General features: G+C 48.5%; 1 protein-coding gene across 3 annotated transcripts in view; it reads right to left on the bottom strand.

Annotated features, from left to right (window-relative positions):
• NBN (nibrin) overlaps positions 1-23,651 on the bottom strand; it is a 732,941-nt gene that overhangs the window by 451,072 nt on the left and 258,218 nt on the right. For all 3 annotated transcript variants that reach the window (XM_069621324.1, XM_069621323.1, XM_069621322.1), the window contains exon 8: positions 18,445-18,542. In XM_069621324.1, the coding sequence (XP_069477425.1) occupies positions 18,445-18,542 (98 nt within the window). The remainder of the gene's footprint in view (positions 1-18,444; positions 18,543-23,651) is intronic.

The following is a 23,651-nucleotide window of genomic DNA, read 5'->3' on the forward strand; positions in this document are numbered from 1 at the left end:
GAATGGGGAAGGCGCTAATTACGGCACCGTAAATTACGGTGCCGTAATTAGCACCAAGGTCCCTTAGCGGGTTGGACTTTAACGCCTGCTTTTTGCAGGCGTTAAAGTGTGAATCGGGCGTTAAGGGTTTAACGGCGCTGCAGCCTTTTACGGCGCCGTTAACCCCTTAACGCCAGGGTCGTAATGAGGCCCTTTGAAAAAATAAACGCGCCGCACCGCACCGCTAGCAGCTGCACCACGCCATACTTACCAGTCTTCACAGCATCTACACAATCCGGCGCAGCTTACATCTCTTCGTAGCTGCATTCTCGCACCTAGAGGAAGACAAGAAAAAACAAGGTGAGCCGAGAGCAAACATAGACAATCTTGGTTACCGCCAGGCACTTACTTGATTTGCCGCCCGAGGTATAATTCTTCGGCATCCAGCATCTTCTTACGCCGCACCTGTAAGAAGACAAAAGCACTTGGTAAGAGACATTTAGCATCATTATTTTCTACCGGACAGTGCTGGGAAAAACAGACTCTTACCTTAGCACGACCTGCTGCCAATCAGGAGAATTCCTTTTGGACCAAGCTACAAGATAAATAAAGGAAAAGGGAAATGAGTGAATAGCAGACATTGGAACTCTAAAGACTATATAATTACGGCTCCACGCCACATACCGCAGAGCCCTATTTCATCTGGAACTCACCCTATTCCTTCGATCCAGTGAAGTAACTGGCATTCTACACGCCCCTGCAATCAGCGCAGGATGGAGAGCTCATCATTTCAAGCACTAAGGTGAGGACATAAAGGGAATGTCGGAGGTGTTCAGTGGGAACGAATTGGGTGCAGGTATCCTCGCAATCCACGGGTGGCTAACTCCCTTCTACTGTTTTCAGGAAACTACTCTTACGGGTCAAGCAGACAAAACTAGGAGGGCCAGTCCAGTCAGCCATCTCCGCCCTACGAGTCACGCTGGTGGAGACCACTGCTGTTCAGTTCCGTTCAACGCCCCTGCGGGAACCAGGTGAGCATAACACAAAGATAGTGAGAGGATGTCCAGAGTTGCATGGCTGAAAGACATTTGAGATGGTAGAGTGAAGGGAATCCATGAAGGAGAAAAAGGAAAGAAAGATTTAGTATCATCAGCGTAGAAGTGACACACTAAATCAAACAAAGAGATAAGGGCAGCAAGAAGGATAGTATATAGAGAACATAGCAAGTGATCCAGTATCAAGACTTAAGGCACAGCATACAGAAGAAGTTATGTATCCAGCCCAAGAGACAGAATAAGAAGAACCTGTGAGATAGGAGCTGAGCCACTGGAGAACAGAACCCGATAGAGCAAGTGAAGCAAGTAAGGAAAGAAGAGTGGCGTGATCAACAGGCTGTGGAAAGTTCAAGAAGGATGAGCATAGAGAACAGTTTAGAGTGACGAGGAGAGATTTGAACCTGTGAAGATACGCTGAATGAGAATAACAGAAGCTGATTGTAATGTAGGGGACAGAGAGTGCAAATTCAGAAAGGAGGAGACTTGAGAGAAAACTGCATGTTCTAGTAGCTTAGAAAGAAAAGGAAGAAGCAATACAGGGAGAAAATTACCAGGAACAATGAGGTTATTAGAGGTTTTTTTTTAGTATAGGAATAACCGTAGGTTGTTTGAAAGATGACAGAAAGCATGAGGTAGCGAGATAAACGTTGAGAAGACAAGTCAGATAGGATACCAAATTTGGATTAATAGAGGGAGCAAGAGAAGAGGGGAGAGAATCAAGATGGGAAGCTGTAGGATGGCCTTGATTTAAGAGAGAAGCAGTATCAGAGTCATAGGGCAGTGAGGCAAGTAGGTAAGGAGAAGGGAAATCTTTGGAGGGACAAATGGGGGGAAGCAAGAAAAGCAGAGACAACACACATTAGAGTTAAACTAGTGAGGCATGAGGATATTGATGAGAAGCTAAAATTACCAATGGGCATAGTGAGAAAGAGTATGTTCAGAGAAGGAACAAGTTACTTACCTGTAACTGTTGTTCTCCAGCATGGGTCTGGCATGGATTCACATGCTCATGAATATTCCCCGTCGTCAGGCTGGGAATCCTCGGTAAAGAAAAAACCAGTATCAGTTTCGTTTCTGATCTGTCTTTCGTAGTAATAACCAATCACTGGTCTCTGCGTCATACTGACCACAGCCAATGACTGCCCTCTACCTAAGCACCACCTCTGGCAGCCATCTTCAGATTTGGAAGCACGTGAAGTGGCAGTATGACCAATTGAAGAGCCGCAGAGGGGTAGGCGGGAGGGTTCGCATGTGAATCCATGCCAGACCCATGCTGGAGAACAACAGTTACAGGTAAGTAACTTGTTCCTTCTCCAGCATGGGGTCTGGCATGAATTCACATGCTCATGAATAAAGAATACATAGCAGTACACACATGCACAACCACGGGAGGTGGCAAAGGCTCAACATTAAGCATTACATCAAACTCAACATTAAGCATCTTACCTCCTCACCAGGCTCACCACAGGCGAACAGGTTGCGCAGCACTGCTTGGCCGACCCTGGACTCCTCCCTGGAATCCCGATCGACGCAGTAGAATTTCGTGAAGGTGTGCGTCGACCTCCACGTAGCAGCCCTGCATATGTCCAGCAGGGGCACTGTAGTGATACACGAAATTGCAACCTTGCCAATCAGGGCTTTAGATGACAGCATTAGCCGCTGAAAGCCAATAGTGTATTCAAAGTATGTGCTAAAAATGCTGACAGTAGTCTGTTGTAGCACTTCCATTATGCAGTAGTGAGCTACAAGGAATATGCAGGCCTAGTATGAAATAGGTCAAATTAAGCATTGTTGATAGACAGGCAGGGAGGGCCCCTAGCTATGTAGCTAATAGGTTTTTGGAGTGTTTGGAACATCATGGCACCTATATAGCGCTTAGATAGCCAGTCTTAAGCGCTATAAACACTAAGCTATGAGTGCATGCCTTTTAGAGCTTGCAGATGGGGTTAATACATCGCTGCTTCCCGTAGAATATTCAGCCTCACTAACGGTAGCCCTGGCTCCAAGCTAATCTTCCTTTTCTCTGGGAAGGTACTGATAAGACATTCCTCAGCCAGCGCAGATGGGAACTAAGGGAGGGGGTAGGAGCGAGCAGGGAGCATCTCAGAGAGAGCTGGGTTTTTTCCATGAGCCAGTTGCACAGGGAAAGTTCTGGAACTGTGCGTCATGGTGACTGACAGCAAGAGATTATAAAATATCCATGCACACATGGATCAGGGGGAGATCGCCTGTGGACTTGATTCGTGTACAGTCAGGTGCCCGGAATTGGCTCTCACGGTGTCCTCCAGCCTTGTTTTTCTTTGAGAAACCCAGGTCTCCCAGGGCTGAGATTAAGGGACGTAAGACTGTGTTTCTCTATGTTTCTCTATATTTCTCTATGTTTCTCTATGTTCATCTAAATTCCATGTTTCACTATATTTTGCATTGCTCTTTGTTTTATGCTTTGTAATATTCTCTAACTTGAATCCCAAATGTATATGAAATTCACTGCTTAGAATAAATATGCTAACACTTTGAGGGTGTCATTTGTCACTAGCATGAGATCACTGCTCAGCACAATAGAACCTGTATTTTGGGCTGAATTGGGTATTTTTGCTCTCAAAGGGCTGGCCCCGAGGAAGATTTTGCCCAATATCAAGACATTTGGTGGCAGCTTTGTGGGATTTGTGAAGAGCAGTGCCATGCTGACATGACAAATGGTGTGAGAGAACACAGTGTAGAGTGGGGAGCAGGCTGTCGCATTTCCTTGATGGTCTCACTGCAGCTCTGAGACTTCAAAAGGCAGCAATGTTGTGTCGGCTTGCCGTGGCCGATAGCTTGTGTGGTTAAGACTCCCTTCAGTAAATCAGTCGTGACTGACTTATTGCATGGGATTGGTGCCAGGGAGTACAAGGCAATAAACGAGCGGGAAATGGCTTTGTTTAAAGCACTCCGATGAATGGTTAAGAAAGATGTATGCTCAATTAGAAAAAGAATTTTATCATGTGGTTTCCCAAGTTTAAAGTTGTAATTTGGAATGCATAATGAGACGGAGTTCTCATCTCTATTCTGTCATGAGGGCAGGAAAAAAAAAAATAATTGCAGGGATTTGACATGCAAATTGTGAATAGTGATTTAACCATTGACTCAGCCCCAGTGTGCTAGCGAGTGGGGGCTGTAATGTTCGGAGGCGAAGGTTCGTCTTTTTTGATATATGCTTTTGAAGGGTTGGCATTCCTGAATAATGAGGAAGGGGAATGAGCCATGCTTAGGAGAATGAGTAACATCTGTGCTGAGAGCCTAAAGAGTTTTTTCTTTCTTTTGGCAACTGTAAAATTCCATGTGCTAATGGTGGCAAATTCTGTTTAAAGGAAACACACTAAAATGGTTATATTGCATTTTAGGCTGTGCCATGCTTTTATTGGGTGAGAGACTCACTTAAAAGGAAAGTGAGTGAATGTTATTTGGATTTTCGATTTTTGTGTACTGATTTGAAATTGCAGAATCAGTTTGCAATGGTTGGGGGGAAAAACAATTTATATTTTTCTAAATTGCCCCTGGAGTATTTTTGACTGTCCCCATGCTATGCCATGGATTTGTGCTGTTGCCTTATAAGTGATGTATGATTTGGAAATAGTGTCCTGTTGACTGTGATACATGGGGAAAAATGTTGTTGACACATTAAACAGCCCACAAGCAATAGAGTATGGGTTGTTCTTGCAGAAAAAAAAAACGTGCAGGGAGCTGCACTAAATATGGCATTTTTATTTTTTAAATGCACTGAACTGAGTGGTTATAGTTTGGCAATGGTACAACAGAATGAAACATCTGTGTGTGATAGGATAGCACAAAGATTTAATGGGTTGTGAGTTCTCTTGAAAGATCGCACATTACAAGAAAAAAAAAAGACGCTTTGACATTTTGCAAAATTACATGGAGTAGAAAAATGACAAGAAAAGTGCCGCTTTTGAAAACAAGAGTCTTGCTGTGTGTGCAGAGCTTGTGCCTTGAAGCTGTCTTGGGCGAGGTGCGTGAAGGCAAACAAAAGCAGAAACAGTACAAGAAAGAGTTAATCTGGATGAATTGTCTGAAACGAGTGAAGCCGCCACAGTATAAGAGTTATAGGCAAAAGAGATAAGCTGCGTGCTCATGGCGCTGCCAGGTGCACACGAAAGATAAACATGCCTGCATTCCTGAGGAAGGGGGAGCAAAAACAGAGAGCTGTTCAAAAAGTAAAGAATTTGCCCAGTAAACTGTGGTACGGAGCAAAGGCTTCATGCAGGATGGCAGACGGGCACATCACATCTGAACATTTACCTATGCATCTGTGAATGGGCCAAGAAAAGACAGCTGCCCATTCCAACAGACATTACTGTGCAAACCGCATTCCCATGTGATGTGATGTGAAGTGAAGTAAAGCGCTATTGCTGTGCACGCTGCATTCCAATGCTCCATGTGATGTGAACTGAAGTAAAGCGCTGTGCACTGGAGAAGAAACCTCTAGGCGCTTTGAGAAGAGAAAATACACATCTGGCAAACTGCAAGCTACATTGCCAGGGGATGGAGTAACTGACAAAGACATTATGGCATTCCAGATGGAAGCAAAACTGACAAAAAGTGCTTAGCCGTTTTGCAAGAGACAACATGCAGAGCGGGGCTTTGAAGTACAACATGAACACTGCACATTAGCCATGATCCAGAAGCCACACGGCTTAGTGCAAGAATGAATGATTTGTTGAAGCAACAAAAGAAACTGGCTTAGACTATCGCACTCAAAGGGGTGGTTCAAAAACAGCAAACGCCCTTTGAAAAAATGACAAGTGAAAAAACCAGAGGCTTGAAAAGACACTGCTAAGAAAAGAAAGATAAATAAACAAAGCTGCTTGTACAACTGTAAGCGGTATTGGACTGAAAGACTTTACCTTTGAAAAATGGAGTGATGCCAGCAGGGCAAACTGAATCAAGATCATGAGACACTGGAAGCAAGTTGGCGCCTGGCATTGGTGATCGCTTTGGTGAAAAAGAAAAGCATTGTGCGACCTGGGTACTTACTATATGGCTTTGTAAAAGCACAGATCAGTCTGAGGTACCATTGACCAGCTATGATTGCATTGCACAAATGAGTTTGTGATTAGGCAGTTACACCCCGTATGGTTGAGTGTAAATAAGCCCCCAGAAACATGCAGAAAGGTGATAAATAATTGCAGTAGCAATGACAAAGTGTGTAGTTACCTGATGAGACTTTTTGAAGATGGGGGTGGTATTATGGGAAGGGGTGGATAACGCTGATATTGAAGTTTTGATGACATCCTAACATTTCTGTTTGTATTTTGCCTAGGCAAAGCACGACAAGACATTTCATAATATCAGAAATTAATATGCAGTTTGTGGGTGACACTGATCAAAGAAGGGTCAGACGCATTCTCAGAGAAAGCGAGCCACTGCGACATGCTATTTCAACTTTAACGTGCCCTGCACCGCACTCAATGCTGTAACCTGCGAATAGTGTCCAACAGAGTAATAACTTTTGCTGAACTGGCACGATGCAGACTTGGCTAATTATCAAGTATTTGATGCTACACATTTAAATGACATGTTTTGCCCTTTCTTGTTTAAAGGACTATGGACAATGAATTATGGACTGTAACATCAGGCACCACATACAGCTGTGTGACACAGCAATTGAATGCTAACACATTGAAAAATGGTTTTTAAATGCACTGTTGAGATGAATCTGAAAAAACCAAATGGTTTTACTCTTCCAACTGAATGGCTTTAACCAGAGATGTTTTGTTTTTTGAAAAAAAAAAATATTCTACATTGCACGTAGGCAGGAGAATGATTTATGAACTGTTGGGGCAGCAGAATTATGCAAGCAGGAGTGTAATTAATTTTGAGATAAGATGAGTGCGCACATCAAAGTCACCTGTGCGTAGGTTAAGATTCTTAATTGAAGTAATGCTGCCAAGTGTATGAGCTATAATTTGAAATGGTAATCTTTGAAACACTGGATACTTTTACAGCCAGCTTAAGGCAGGTAAATGAAACCATGACTGACTTGATGTTTGATTTTATGACACAGAGTGTGACACGGTTTTTGTTAAACCAACCAGTTTCATGTTTTTGTGGGGACAGCTGTCTCCAGCACACTAATGCAAAGAGTCACCTTTTGATTGTAAACATTTGGAATAATTCTTTGGAAAAGCGCTACAAATGAGTATCCACATGGAATTGCTAGTGTACTGGCCTGGCACATTGTCAGGCATCTTTTGTCACTGAATGGATACCATTTGTTTAATTTGTCTAATGTGATGTTTTTCTGACCAAGAACTGCAGCGAGTGTTCTCGCCAAGATTTAATGAACTATAACTTGACTAAATGAATTTTTTCCATGGTGTGATGAAACAGCCACTGCCGGATAGTAGTATGGTGTTTGTGGCTAAAGTTAATATTGTATATGGTAGATATCCCACTTGAAGAAGGGTATTCTCCAAGTCACAGAAGGTAGACACTGTGAACCTGTTAGATTTTCCAGTGGTAAGACAACATGTAAATTGTAGACTGGTAATGCACACCTTCATTATTACAGTGCTACACTTAGACATAGATTTATCATGAGGCAATGTTTCCTTAGTACTACCAAGCTGCTACAAATGGAGTCCATTTCTATGGCCCATCACTAGAGTGCGCGTAGCTAGGGAGCTAGATTCATTAATTGCAGGAGCTTTATATGCTTGTGACATAGAAACTGTGCACAATAAGCTAGCCACTATGGGTTCTGATGCCAGCTCTGCTATAGAACTTCTGGCCTAGTGGGGCCCATTGATATGCCCAGCACTGCTACAAGTATTGACAGCCAACTGAAGATGACAGAATTTTAGACATGAAGACATTTTTGTCTGCCATAGGGCAGGTCAACAAGACTGCTAAATACACACGATGCATTGTATGGCAAACATTGTTAAATCAGCAGGTGTTGGCTTTTTACTGGGTGGGGGCAACCATCCTCCACACACTGGCACGCAGAGCTACAGTTACCAGCATACATATGGATTGAATTGCTTGCTTTTTGATTGCATGAATAACACATGCCATGCTTTGATGTAAATTAGTAGAATTGTTTTTATTTAGACAACCTGGTGCCCATGGGTTCACCTTGTTCACGAAATTAGATGGTTTCTGGTTGGGTTCCACCTACCTGGGGGAAGTGTCTAGTCACACAGCCCATAGTCACGCTTGAATGCCCTGGGATCAGGGGGAGGGTAGGCCCTTAGGGTGAAAGGCTGCCAGGTTTTAGAATTGGTAACCATACATAAATGCAATAGTGCATTGTAGATTAGACTACACTGGATTGCCTTGACATTTTAACTGCATGCTGCTTTTTAACTGACAATCAGTTATACAAAATTGATTTAGGTATTTTTGTGTAGGCCATGTTTTGGCTAGAGTAAATGTCCATGTTCACTTGGTGTAGGTATTTTTTGTGTAGGCCAGGTTTTGGCAAGGGTATATGTCACTGTTCACTTTGTGTACATTTTTGTTTAGGTAGTGTTTTACCTTGCATGCCACGCTAACTAACCGCTAGAAGATAGTTTGCTTAAACCTCTTGCAAAGCCCCAAGGTCTTTATCACTGCACTAAATACTATATTGATAGGTATTAGTCAGCATTTTGTCGCACACACGTTGAATAGGGGTGGAATGTAGTGATACACGAAATTGCAACCTTGCCAATCAGGGCTTTAGATGACAGCATTAGCCGCTGAAAGCCAATAGTGTATTCAAAGTATGTGCTAAAAATGCTGACAGTAGTCTGTTGTAGCACTTCCATTATGCAGTAGTGAGCTACAAGGAATATGCAGGCCTAGTATGAAATAGGTCAAATTAAGCATTGTTGATAGACAGGCAGGGAGGGCCCCTAGCTATGTAGCTAATAGGTTTTTGGAGTGTTTGGAACATCATGGCACCTATATAGCGCTTAGATAGCCAGTCTTAAGCGCTATAAACACTAAGCTATGAGTGCATGCCTTTTAGAGCTTGCAGATGGGGTTAATACATCGCTGCTTCCCGTAGAATATTCAGCCTCACTAACGGTAGCCCTGGCTCCAAGCTAATCTTCCTTTTCTCTGGGAAGGTACTGATAAGACATTCCTCAGCCAGCGCAGATGGGAACTAAGGGAGGGGGTAGGAGCGAGCAGGGAGCATCTCAGAGAGAGCTGGGTTTTTTCCATGAGCCAGTTGCACAGGGAAAGTTCTGGAACTGTGCGTCATGGTGACTGACAGCAAGAGATTATAAAATATCCATGCACACATGGATCAGGGGGAGATCGCCTGTGGACTTGATTCGTGTACAGTCAGGTGCCCGGAATTGGCTCTCACGGTGTCCTCCAGCCTTGTTTTTCTATGAGAAACCCAGGTCTCCCAGGGCTGAGATTAAGGGACGTAAGACTGTGTTTCTCTATGTTTCTCTATATTTCTCTATGTTCATCTAAATTCCATGTTTCACTATATTTTGCATTGCTCTTTGTTTTATGCTTTGTAATATTCTCTAACTTGAATCCCAAATGTATATGAAATTCACTGCTTAGAATAAATATGCTAACACTTTGAGGGTGTCATTTGTCACTAGCATGAGATCACTGCTCAGCACAATAGAACCTGTATTTTGGGCTGAATTCGGTATTTTTGCTCTCAAAGGGCTGGCCCCGAGGAAGATTTTGCCCAATATCAAGACAGGCACACCAGAAAGGAACGCCGTGGTAGCTGCGATCGCTCTGGTGGAATGGGCTCTCGGACGGCCAGGCAGCCGTCGGTTTGCCAACCGATGACAGTACATGATACAGCCGGAGAGCCATCTGGAAATGGAAGCCTTCGAGAGAGCCTTCCCCTGATTGACAGGTCCAAAGTTCACAAAGAGTTGTGACGTCTTCCGAAAACACTTTGTGCGGTCCACGTAGAACTTCAGCGCTCTAGCCACATCCAGCGAGTGCAAAGTCCTCTCAGCCGGCGACGAAGGCGACGGGAAGAACACAGGCAACACCAAGGGTTCGTTGAGATGGAAGTCCGACGGTACCTTGGGCATGAAGGAGGGGTGCGTCCTGAGCACTACCCTCGTGTCGTGAAAAGTCAAGTACGGGGCCTTGCAGGAAAGGGCCTGGATATCTCCCACCCGTCGTGCGGAGGTGATGGCCACAAGAAACGCTGTTTTCCACGACAGAAACTTCAACGGGGCCGAGTGCAGAGGCTCGAACGGGGGTCCCATGAGCTTGGTCAGCACCACATTGAGCTCCCACGCCGGGGCCGGCGCCTTCACCGGCGGGAATGATCTGAACAGTCCCTTCATGAACTCTTTCACCAGACGATGAGACCACAGGGACGTCCGGCCCGTGGTTCTGGTGTATCGGGAGATCGCAGCAAGATGAATCTTGATGGACGTGTGTGCCAGTCCAGCTTTGGCCAGCGTCAGCAGGTACGGCAGTACCTGGGGAGCCGTAATCCGTAGAGGGTTAATCTTCTGTGCGTGGCACCAGACAGAGAACCTCTTCCATTTGTATCCGTAGCATTTAAGAGAGTCGAGGACGCCCTGGCCTTTGCAAGAACCTCTCTGCAGTCGGCCGGTATGTTGTATCCTCCAAGCTCTAGCGCTGCAGGAGCCAGGCCTGCAAGTTCGTGGTGGAGGATGGCGCCTCCTTCCCTGGAGAGTAGATCCGCGTCCACCGGCAGCTTGATTGGCGGGGACGCTGACAAGTCCAGAAGGTCCGGGAACCATATCTGCCTCGGCCACGCAGGTGCGACGAGGATCATCCTGCACCGTGACCTCTTGAGCTGGTTGACGAGCCGGATTAGCAGTGGCAAAGGAGGGAACGCTAAAGGAACAGGCCCTCCCAGGGGAACGAGAAAGCATCGCCCATGCTCCTCGCCTGGGGAAACCTGCTGGCGAACCTCCGGCACTTGGAGTTCGTCGCCGTCGCGAACAGGTCGATCTGGGGTGTGCCCCACCGTCGGAAGAGGCGATCTACTAGATCCTGTCGTAGTTCCCACTCGTGGCACGAGCGCAGCTCCCTGCTGAGTGAGTCGGCGATGGTGTTTTTTATCCCTGCCAGATGAAACGGCACCAGAAACATCCTTTGGGCGACTGCCCAATGCCACAGGTCCTGCGCCTCCTTGGACAGTGCTGGGGACCTGGTTCCGCCCTGTTTCCTGATGTAAAACATGGTGGTGGTGTTGTCGGTGAAGATCCTCACCACCTTGCCCTTGAGGGACGGAAGGAAGGACCTGAGGGCCCAGAACACTGCACGGAGCTCCAGGACGTTGATATGGAGGGACTTCTCCGTCGGGAGCCAGAGGCCTCTCGCGTGCAGATTCTCGGTGTGCGCTCCCCACCCTTCCAGGGCGGCATCCGTGGTCACTGTCTCCTGGTGGTCTGGGGTCTGGAAGTCCATGCCTGCCGTCAGATGCGCGCGGGTGCCCCACCACCGGACCGCTCGGCGGAAACTCTCGTCGAGTGTGATCCTCTCCTCGAAGCCGCCCGTCGTTTGGATCCAGCGCGCGTCCAGGAACTCCTGCAACGGGCGCATCCGGAGCCTGCACATGGGAATGAGGTAGATGCAAGAGGACATCATTCCGAGGAGGGACTTGATGGACCTCACCTTGGCCGCGTCGGAAACCAACATCCGCTGTACCTTGCCCAGGATGGACCTGGTCCTTTCCTCCGACGGGGAGGCCAGAAGGGACACTGTGTCGAGCTTCGCTCCCAGAAACAGTGCGTTTTGCGCGGGTACCAGGTGGGACTTGGCGTAGTTCACGGAAATCCCAGGTCCGTGAGAAGTTGGACGGTCCTTGCCGTGTGCTCCACGGCAAGCTCCCTCGTCTTGGCTCGGATGAGCCAGTCGTCCAGGTAGGGGTAGACGTGGATCCCCTCGCGGCGCAGCTGCGCCGCCACCGGTGCAAGGCACTTGGTAAATACCCTGGGTGCCGACCGTAGTCCGAAGGGGAGGGCTTTGAACTGGTAGTGACGCCCTTGGACCACAAACCTGAGGAATTTTCGGTGCCCCTTTAGGATGGGAATATGGAAGTAGGCATCCTCCAACTCCAACGACGACAGGAAGTCTCCTTCCTCCAGCTGACCCAGGACGTGCTGGAGGGTGACCATCCGGAACTTCTGTGCCTTGATGAACTTGTTCAGACGTCGCAGGTCTAGGATGGGGCACCATCCTCCCGTCTTCTTCTTCACGAGGAAGTATCTCGAGTAAACTCCGGAGCCCCGAAGCCTCTTTGGGACGAGTTCGATGGCGCCCTTCCTGAGCAACGCCTTTACCTCCAGGAGAAGCTGAGGGACGTGAAGCTCTCTCCTGGCCACGGGGGGGACGCGCGGGCACCTTCTTTGAAACTCGAGCGCGTGGCCCCGGGCCAAGGTGTCCAGCACCCAACGGTCGGTGGAGATGGACTCCCACACGCTGACGAAGCTCGCCAGCCGGCCTCCCACCGGGGTGCTTCGGTGGGGGCCCGACCCCACGGCCGGTTCAATCCTGTTTCGACGAGGCTTTGCCGCCTTGACCTCCTTGGCGACGACGGCGGGGTCCTCCAGACTTGCCTCGTCCTCTTGAGACGACGAGCGGGCCGCTTGACGGTAGGTAGAGAAACCGCCGCCGGAACCTTTGGAGGCGCCCTTGCCTCCGCTGCTCCGAAAGGGCGTCCGTCGTTACTGTAGAACCCCAAGGGCCCGGGCCGTCTCAGTGCCCGCTTTAATGGCCTGAATGGAATCGTCCACTGTTTTCCAAAACAGGTTGTTCCCATCGAACGGCATGTCCAGGACTCTGGTCTGTACGTCTTGACGGAAGTCCGTAGCCTTGAGCCATCCACGCTGCCTAAGGCACACGCCGTTGCCCAACTGGCGAAACCCAGTGTCGGCGATGTCCGTCGCAATAGTGATGGCGTGGTCCGACGCCAACTCACCTTCCTGTAGGATCTCCAGGGCATCCGCCCTCTTGTCGTCCGGTAGGAAGTCCAGCAGGGGAGCCAGTTTGTACCATAGCTCCCTGTCGTAGCGGGCCACGATAGCCAAGGCGTTGGCCGCTTTAATCGTCGTCGCTGCAGACGAGATGACCCTGCGTCCCATAGCGTCCAATTTCTTTCCCTCGCCGTCCGGTGGGGAAGTCGATGTGGAGGCCGCACCCCCTCCCGCTTTCTTCCTGGCCGCCGCGGAGACGACGGAGTCCGGGGTAGGCTGCGCCCGGAGGCACAGGGGGGCCGCGTCCGGGACCCGGTACTTCTTTTCGTACCGGTCTCTTCTAGCTGGCGTCGTGGAAGGGTTCTTGAGGAGGGCGAGGCCCTCATCCCAAATGTCGTCCAGTAGAGGCACCGCGAGGACCGTCTTCCTCTTGGCCTCGCGCCGTTGATAAAGGAATCCTTCCTTTTTCTTCTCCTCAGGGCAGAGTTGGAAAAGCTCGGATGCCCTGGCGATCATGGAGTGGAACGATCCAATCTCGTCGGGCGGAGAGGCCCTGGTGGGAGGTGACGACGGGAGATCCTCGTCGTATACCTCGTCGTCCGTACCCGTCGCTGCCGTGTCAGTCCCCGTATCATCCCCTCGGGTGGACGGGGAGGAGGGCTGGACGGGTCGCGACGGCTGAAAAGGAGGTGGAGGGTGAATCCTTCTTTTCTTGGGAGGGGTAACACCCGAAGGTCCCGGTTCAGGATCCCCCGACGGGAGGGGCTCCTCCGTCGGCAACGGTAGTCTCGTCCTTATCTCTGAGCATAAGGACTGTAAAGCCAACAAAATGGCCGCCGAGTGTCTTGCGGCGCTGGCAGAGGGGAATCCGACGGGCGATCAGGGGCCCCGTCGGCACCCTCGACGCTGTCGTTGTCACCTGCGTCGGGCTCCATCCCGACGGGCCGGTCTTCATCCACGCCAAGGCCGTGGCTTAAGACCTCGATCAGCTCTTCCTCTGAAGCCGAATCTACGACGACGACGCCCTGCCCCCCCTTTTTCTTCCCCGCCGGGGATTTCACTGGGTCCTATCGATGGGCACAAAAGAGGACTCCCTCCGAGGTGGCAGGGAGACTCTGAACCCCGAGGTCGCCACCACTGGTGTAGCCTCCACAGGCTGAGCCAGGGCCGCCGCGACAGTATCGATAGAGGGCTTGGCCGGATGGATTAAGGCCTTCACCACCTTAGTTGCGCTCACCGCCTTATCCTTGAGGGGGGGGACACTGCCTCGCTCCCCCTCCGATGGGGCCTTCGAGCTCGACCGGGGCCTCTCCAGGAGCTTCGCCGGGTGCTCGCCCTTCCTCTTACCCGACCCAGAGCGTTGGCTCGTGGCTGAAGGTGCCGGGGAGGGTGCGCCCTGCCTGGCGCCCGTAGAGCCCGACCGTTCGGCGCTCCCGGTGCCAGCGGACTCGCGGTGCTTGGCCTTGTGTTGGACCCCCGTCGCCGGGGCGTCCTCAAAGGTCTTAGAAGACCGCTCGGATTTCTTCCTCTTCTTCTCGCCTGACGGGCTCTTCCCTTCCAGCCAGTTGGCGAGGCGTTGGTGGCGGTCCTTCATGGTCCGCTCCGACATATTGCCGCAAAACGCACAGTCCTTCTCCATGTGCGTCTTGTCCTCATGTAAGCAGTAGAGACAAAAGGAGTGTTCGTCCTCCTTAAAGACGTTCTGCAGCTGGCATCCAGGGCAGACCCTGAACAGCTTTCCGGGCGTCGAGTTTCCCTTCTCCTGGACCACGTCCGGGCCTGAGAAGCTTCTGGAGTCCTCCAAAACGTAGCTCGACGAAATCTTCACCCTTGAGGGGCGCAGACGAATCCGACACAGGTCCCCGTTGATCGGATGGAGAGTCGGTGGAGCTTGAGGCTCTTTTGACCGGAAAAACGAAGTTTTGAGAAAAAAACGTGAAAAATTAGCACTAACGCTCGAGAGCAATAGCACGAGGATCCCAACACATGAACGTGCGGTAAAAATCTGAAGATGGCTGCCAGAGGCGGTGCTTAGGTAGAGGGCAGTCATTGGCTGTGGTCAGTATGGCGCAGAGACCAGTGATTGGTTATTACTACCAAAGACAGATCAGAAACAAAACTGATACTGGTTTTTTCTTTACCGAGGATTCCCAGCCTGACGACGGGGAATATTCATGAGCATGTGAATCCATGCCAGACCCCATGCTGGAGAAATATTGTTTCTTGAGGGGCAATAGAGTTAAATTATAGTCCTGGGATTATTTCCAGCTGTGAAGGCATCATGAAGTAAGACACAGACAACATATTCAAAGTTCAAAACAAAAGTATTTATTAAATGACATGTCAGGATGGCTGAAGGCCTAACTTGCCCTATGCTAATGTTGGATTTCCCTACCTGAATGAAACTAAGAAACGTCTGAGTCAATATGTTCAATTTAAAAGTCTGTCTGTGTCCAAAACCTATCCTTGCCCTCACAACTAAAGCTAAACAATGTGTAGGGATATCAGTAACAAAAGAAACAGTGATTAAACAAAGTTCAGAGCTTCTTCTAGCTCCTAGCTTCTTTTTCAGCTCTCCTTCCCCTACTTCAAGAAAGTTCCACAAAAGTCTTAAGATTACGTTTCCCAAGTTCAAACAGTTCCACCCATCTTTGGGGTTCCCTTCCCCAAGTTCAAGGCAACATAGTTACAAAGAAAAGGGGTATTGAGGCTCCTTCCTTAAGACAGAATTGCAGTTCATCAAGCCGCAGGGTTCCCTTCCCCAAGACTCCAATGTAGACTTGGTTTCAAACTTCCAATGTTAAACACAACTCCAGGTCAACTCGACACTCCTTCTTGATTTCATTAAAACTTTAACGTAAAGTGCTCCTTCTTGGTTTGTTTCACAACATCTTCATCTTTCACAATTGAGGGTTCCCTGACCTAGGTGCAGTTGTCAGACCACACGGTCCACCCATCACAGGTCGCGCAACCAGGATCCCCAGGCTCTTCAGCCCCCGAGGGGTAAGTACCGTAGTCTGTGAGGCCATCGCCAGCTTACCTTTCCTTGGGCTATGCCTCACGGCAGTCAAATGAAAGTCACTCACAGACTGTGGGGTATCAAGTGCTCACTTTACTTCTTTCCTGTTTTGGATGCCTGGTCACACTGTTGTTGCCTAGTCAATGTGCTAATCTCCCAGGTGGTCCCTTTCATCCGTCAGGGATGAAGGGCCCCTCAGTCATTGACCTCCGTTTCACCTCTGGTAAGGCAATGTCTGACTTTGGTGGGCCTGAGTAGCATGGGGCTCAGAACCTACCACAATCTTCATCAGTACTGGATGATGAAAAGACCATGTCCACAGGATACCTCAGGATGCTTCTATGTTCCGGCCTTCCTCCTCCCTACTAGTGTCTCCTCCAGCTTAGTCCTTGATGTCTTGCAATCAATGGGTCCTCTTAACCTCCCCTTTTAGCTTGCAGATCTTTCCATCTTCTTCTTTGTCGTTCCACTCCTGTGCTTCTTTCTCTATCTCCTCCTCAAATTCTGTTATCAGCCTCTTGCTTGCCTTTGCTGTCTTGGTTACTTGTTGCTTTCCTTCCCATTTCATCTTCACTTCCCTACTCCAAATCTCATCCTTCTCTGGTGTTTGTTGCCTTTCACCTTCCTCTTCTTCTCTCTCATTTTCAACTGCCTCCTTGCAGTTCCTCTTCTTTTGACCTGCTCCTTCTCTCTTTTTCTCTCAGTCTTTCTACTTCTCTTCTCCTTCCAAGTCTTTCTTTCACCTCCTCTCACTTATTTCCTGTTCAGTCTTCCACTCCTCCCCCTCCACTTCCTTTATCCCTCTTACAGTCTTTCCACTATTCCCCTACTCTCTCTGCCCTGCTTCTCGCATCACCTCCTGTTCACTTTCTTCCTCTCTGCCAACTCTCAACTGAGTCACTCCAATAAGCCACCACTTTCTTCTCCTGTACTCACTCATTCACTTTAAAGTATTGAGCACTTTCATATTCACAGAATCTTGTCTTCAAGATCCATGAACAACAGAACGCTCTCAGTAGTGGCGCAAAACAAGCTGAGTGCCACGATGGGATTCCAGGTTTCAAACGAAGTCCCACAGTTGGTCACATGATTGACCCATGTGTTTCTGTGCAGATATAACCCTTAACAGGGCCGTCTACCATTTTGTTTACCAAATCCTTCTTACAATTGTGGCCTCGAGTTCTCCTATCAGCAGTTTCGAATACATTATTAAGAGCCTGCTGCACCCATGCAAGAACACCTCTCCCAGGTTTGCAGGTCACAGAGAAGTTGGTAGCGGTCCGTTCAATTCTCTGAGCATTAAACACTTGCTGTGTTTGTCCATGTTAGGCTGCAGGACTTTGCTGGCAAATAGGTAACAAGTGCATTCTGGCCACACATCTTCAGGATGAATTGGTTTAATAACAGGCACATTTTCCCTAGATAGCTACCCAGTTTTCAATGCAGACAGGTGAGATCGGGATCATTTATGGACAACAGAGCCAGTGGGGTGGTCAAATAAAGGTGGTTTGAGTCGTGGGGCAACAGGGCAGAGCTGGGTAATAGGGCAGGCACCATAGTTTGAGATGGCATCGGGTGACTGAGGGATTTATCGTGTACCCCCTGTGGGCCCCCCATCATGCAGAGTTTGATGGCACACGGCACCCATGTATTCCCTGTCCCATCTACTAACCCAAAAGAGGGACTTGACCAAACGACCCAAAAGCAACCTCTAACTCGTTAAGTTTCCACCATCAGCATCCGCTCATGTTCTGATGCTACAACAGCATGGCACCACTCTGCGCTCCGCACAGGGGATGTTGATACAAGAAGGCTGCCCTTCTTCCACCACCTCCTCTGCACATGGGCTCACATAATGTTTCAGGGTCCCCATAGTCAGCCGACTAGTGTGATAAAGAAGGAGGTGAACCAAACAGGCAAGTAAGTTAAATGATTACAGGGATACTCACATCCAGGAGCAGGTAGACGCACATGTATACACGCTTGGCCTAGGTCACAACGTCCTCTTAATTTCCCTTCCTCAATCCGCTTAGTTATTCCCATTCAACCTACCTCATTCTACCCAGTTTACAAAAAGTTGAACAAAATACCATTAACGCTTACTGAGATGTTCAGAGTGGGAAAAACAATGAGTATGCTCATAAGGCAGTCAGTTACAAGTGGTACAGATCAGTAGACAAAGCTCTCTACCAGCGGGCAAAAGTCAGGGCTGGAGATGGGTTCCACATACATTCATGTATCAATATCATTATTGACATTGCAGCTAGTCAATATCGATAGTAAAGTGAGGTTCAGCAACCAACCATTACTGGCTGCTACGGTAGTCAATCAAGTTACATTTTACCTTTTGCTCTGCGACACACACAAATCAACATCATTCACTCGAAAGGGAATATCCAGGGTAAGCTGGTAAAAAAAGAAACAAAGCAGAGATCCATTTTGTATGTATGAAATGTTTCATTACCTTCACCATGATTGCTTTGGGGATTGCAATAAGTCTCTGTAGACATGAAGACAACAGCCAATCCAATTTCTGCTTCAGGGATAGCTCGGAGACCTTTACTATGAAAGATAAAATACATTAAGTTATTCCCAAAACATATTTTCAGAAAATTCAGAAAAAATATGTATTTCTGCCAATAAAATAAAATGGGTTTCAAATTCCAATTTACTGTAGAATGACTTAGTTGCATTTCAATACAAACAAACTCTGTCCTCACAGAGGTAACCGTTATAACCTCATACGAGTTACATCCTACATAATAGCAGACAAACACAATGGAGTTCATTCTAAAAATCAAGTATAAGTCTGCACAGTTTGCATGTATCCCCTGCCTCTCTTAAAGTGCTGCATTTAGAGCAAGCGTCGGTCAACAAAAAGGAATTGGATGCATTTCTATAACAGTAGGCATCTCAGCAAAAGGAAATATCTGAGACCACAAATCTCAGGGTGCCCTACTGGAAATTCTACACAAAGGCTTTCTAACACACAATGTCATTGTTGTTAAACACTGTTAGTATTCAGAATGTTGCATAGACAGGAACAACTCAGACCACTAGGACGGATCTAGAATTTTTGGCAACACTTCACTAAACATCTTACCTATATTGGCACTCGGGATCCTCCTTGTGTAGATTGAGCCACATGTTAGCATGGCCTCAAACATTGTTAACAATCAGCAAAAAAGATGGCACTAAACATGCCAGCAGCAAGGGCACCGGTAAACATAGGAGGCATGGCCAGAGGTTGAGAACCAATCACACTAAGAGCACATTTGCAATTTAGTAGCATGCAGCACATCTAGGAATCAATGTGATGTTTTTATGTTCCATTCTCTAAAGTGTCTTTCCATTTTAGGGGCTGGGGAATGCTGCGCACACTGCAGTGTATCTGCCCTGATTACAGCTGTTCATTGCACGCTACGAGTGGAAGTGCTTGCTGTAAAAAATTATCTCCACTTGCTTGTGTATCCTGAACAGTTTGCTCCATCTTATGCTATTTTTCACCCATTTGTTCACATTTTTGTCCCGTCTTTGCTCCATTACCGTATTTTGCATCAGTAAAAGACAAGGGGCATTTGAGTTTGAACCAGCTGCGCACTTGTATATATTCAAGGATAGTAAGGTGGATAATAAAAATGGATGCACTGGGTCTGCTGCGGGTGGTTGTGAGAAAGATGGACCCTCTGCCTTGAGGGTCCTGAGTAACAATGAATCCAACCAATACACGACCACACTGCACCAAGACCACCACATTTATCCGAAAAGCTAATTTTTTAATGTGAAAAGAGCAGCCGACACGTGTTTTAACTTCACGTTCTTTCTCTAGGCTGGTCAAATAATAAATTCGCCCTATTTCCCTCCTACCCTCTGCCCGCCCTCCTTGGGCCCTCCACCCTTACCCTCCTGTCAGAAAACGTTGAGTCATCTTTGACTCTGCTCTATTCTTCACCACTCAGATCTTGGATGTTGCCAAGTAGGGCCACCTCCAGCTTCACCTCCTCAGAGCCACTCTCTCTTTCATCACCTTTCCCCAGAAGCTCAATGTCTCCAGAGATCTGGTCCTCTCTAGGCTGGACTATTGCAACAGCCTCTTCCTCGATCTGCCCCTTTCCTCCCTACGCCCCCTTCAGCTAATCCAGAATAGGGCTGCAAGACTTTTCAAGCCCAGGGACCGTATCTCTCCGGCCCTAAAATCTCTGCATTGGCTCCCAGTGGCTGCAAGGATCAAATTCAAGACCCTCTGCATCATCCACAAGGATTTCTGGGGCCTGGGACACGCTATCTCCAACTTTTCCTCCCTCTATATTTCTCTGCTGGAGCCCTCTGCTCCTTTACCTCCAACTCTCTGTTTGTCAAACGGTTCTCCAAGCAGAAAGTTGGGGGGGGGAGGGGTCTCTCTTCGGCTTGCACCGCTCTTTGGAACAGCCTCCCTGCCACTCTCAGACTTGACCCGGACCTCCTTCAGTTCTGGAAACTTCTCAAAACTCTGCTTAGCTCTACCACTTTCACTCTTGCCCTTCCCTGCTAATCACCCCTGTGCTGAGACTGGTGGCCTGGTCCTTCATGAATCTCACAGCAATGCCTAGTGGCCGTGCATCCCACCCTGGGGATTCCTCTGCCCTAGCACTTAGCCAGTGGCCTCCACCCTTGGCTTCCCTGGGCTCCCGGGCTCCCACCAGCACTTGTCCAATCCTTGCTCCCTCCCACCCTTCCTTCCCTATCTCCTGCACTCGCTTGAATGCACTTGCAGGTCCGAATGCCACAAGGTGGAGGTGACTGTGTGGTGGGGTCCTGGCGGCTCCTTCCACAACACAACACGCGGAACAACTCCTGCGCCCTGAACATGGACAAACAACAGAAGGCATCTAAAATCTCAGATATAGCTGCCCTTTTACAGCCCCAGGAGAAAGGGAAGAATACAGAGATGTTGAAAGCCATGATCCTTTCTCCAGAAAGACCCCCTAACACGCCGGGACAGTTGGCAACAAAGGAAGACTTGCAATCCTTTATGTCAGACATCAAAGCAGAGTTTAGGAATTGCATGGTGGAGCGAAGATGGAACACCTGGAAGGCCGCGTCACGGAAGTAGAACAGAGGGTCAGGGAGGTCGAGGATCGGGCCTCGGAAAAGATGAGGACAATCGCAGACCTCTAACGTCGAGTATTGTCACTAGAAGGGGAGAGTGAGACCATGGCTCTCAAACAGGAGGACATGGAAAATGGGGCAAAGGCAAATAACCTTTGCATTAAGGGAATCCTACCTACAGTCCTTGACCAAGCCCTGAGTGAATCTGTCGGAGAAAGTCTTTCGGATGTTGCTCGCGGACCACCATAAGGCCTCCTTGCTATTGGATTGCACCCACAGATTGCAGGGTAGACAGAGGGCCGCCCCGGCCGCCCCAAATGATCACGCGGGTGCACTTTTACATCACCAAGGATGACATCATGGCCGCTGCCAGAACATGGAATTACATAATCTTCCAAGAATCCTCCCTTCAAATATTTCAAGATCTAGCTGGTGCCACTATACAGAATCAGAGAGCCTTGAGGCCATTGACCACCGTCTTGCAAGACAGGACATTCTGCTACAGATGGGTGTTCCCAGAAACTCTCTAATTTACTATGGAGTGCGCCATGCGCACAATCAGCTTGCTTAGAGGAGGTGGAAGACCTATTGGAGGGGCCCAACCCCAGAATCAACAAGGAAGCCCCCCTGGGGCATTCCGTGCCGCTGGTCGGAGAGGATCCAAATCCTCACCGCACCCCATGTTCGATAGCGGGCATGTCAAGAAAATTAGAAGCCCTTTCGAGACACAAATAATAACAGGTCTGAATCCTCCTCAACCAAACTTTACTCAAAGAAAGTCCACAAGTTTACGAATATGAGGCATCCTAAGTCATTAGCATCCCGGGATTTGCACAGCCTTACCCAGACCATGATGTTGGAACCGTTCATGGGTCGTTGGGGTGACTTACCCAATTTAGTTACTACACGGTTTGCAGTGGTTCAGTTTCGGTTTAAAAAGTTGAAAACCCATTCGTGCTAGTAATAGAACCGCTGGCGGATCTTATGAGGGCACGACATGCAAGGGCTGGTGTTTCCATCGCTGGACGAGTGGAGCCGATACATTTATACGCAGACGACATCATGATGTTTGTGAGGAACCCCAGGAAATATCTGCAGAGGGTATTACTTGCCGTTAAGGAGTTCAGGAAATACACTGGTCTCCGTTTGAATACAAATAAGTACAAAATATTCCCATTAACTGACAGGACAGAGATGCCTAATAATCTGTTTAGACTGCGATGGACGCCTCAACAGGTGTGATATTTTGGGGTAGAGATGGCACGTTCAGCTAATCTGGTGCGTTCCCTTAACTATGACACGTTGGCCACCACAGTTTGTGCCAAACTCGAGTGCTGGAACCAACTCCCCATTTCACTCATGGGACGAGTGGCACTAGTGAAGATGATCATACTGCCCATGCTGTTCTATCTTATTAGCATGATACCGTTATGGCCAGGCAGATCATTTTACCACAAAGATAACCAAAGCAAGCTCTGCATTTGTGTGGAGGGTTCGCGTAAGGATCAGTTGGAACTGTCTCACACTGCCGTAGAAGCAGGGGCGATTAGCAGCTCCAGATTACCTGGCAGCACAAGCATACTATGCGATACACTGGGTGGAGGGCGGCCCACACACATCTTATGTAGACTTGGAGAGACAAGGGAAGGGAATGACTACACTACTGCATGGGGTAGCCAAGGGGAGGCGGGGTAACGGCAACCATTTGGACCCAGTGCTGGCCACGCAGCAGGCATGGTCGAGACTAGTTCAACATCCCCAAAACACTGTAATGTACAGTCCGGCTATGCCTATCTGGGATGCACCTTACCTGGACCCGTCGCGCGACGCATCGCTGTCAACACACTGGCGGGGAGGAGGTATAACACAATCTGAGGATCTGTACCGAGATGGTATGGAACAAGTTACTTACCTGTAACTGTTGTTCTCCAGCATGGGTCTGGCATGGATTCACATGCTCATGAATATTCCCCGTCGTCAGGCTGGGAATCCTCGGTAAAGAAAAATCAGTATCAGTTTCGTTTCTGATCTGTCTTTCGTAGTAGTAACCAATCACTGATCTCTGCGTCATACTGACCACAGCCAATGACTGCCATCTCCCTAAGCCCCGCCTCTGGCAGCCATCTTCATATTTGGTAGCACGTGAAGGGGCAGTATGACCAAGTGAAGAGCCGCAGAGGGGTAGGCGGGAGGGTTCGCATGTGAATCCATGCCAGACCCATGCTGGAGAACAACAGTTACAGGTAAGTAACTTGTTCCTTCTCCAGCATGGGGTCTGGCATGGATTCACATGCTCATGAATAAAATAATACATAGCAGTACACACATGCACAACCACGGGAGGTGGCAAAGGCTCAACATTAAGCATTACATCCAAAACTCAACACTAAGCATTCTTACCTCCTCACCAGGCTCACCTTAGGCGAACAGGTTGCGCAGCACTGCTTGGCCGACCCTGGACTCCTCCCTGGAATCCCGATCGACGCAGTAGAATTTCGTGAAGGTGTGGTCGACCTCCACGTAGCAGCCCTGCAGATGTCCAGCAAGGGCACACCAGATAAGAACGCCGTGGTAGCTGCAATC

Source organism: Ambystoma mexicanum, chromosome 5q (assembly GCF_040938575.1).
Source record: "Ambystoma mexicanum isolate Mex_15411 chromosome 5q, UKY_AmexF1_1, whole genome shotgun sequence".
NCBI classification, from domain to species: domain Eukaryota; kingdom Metazoa; phylum Chordata; class Amphibia; order Caudata; family Ambystomatidae; genus Ambystoma; species Ambystoma mexicanum.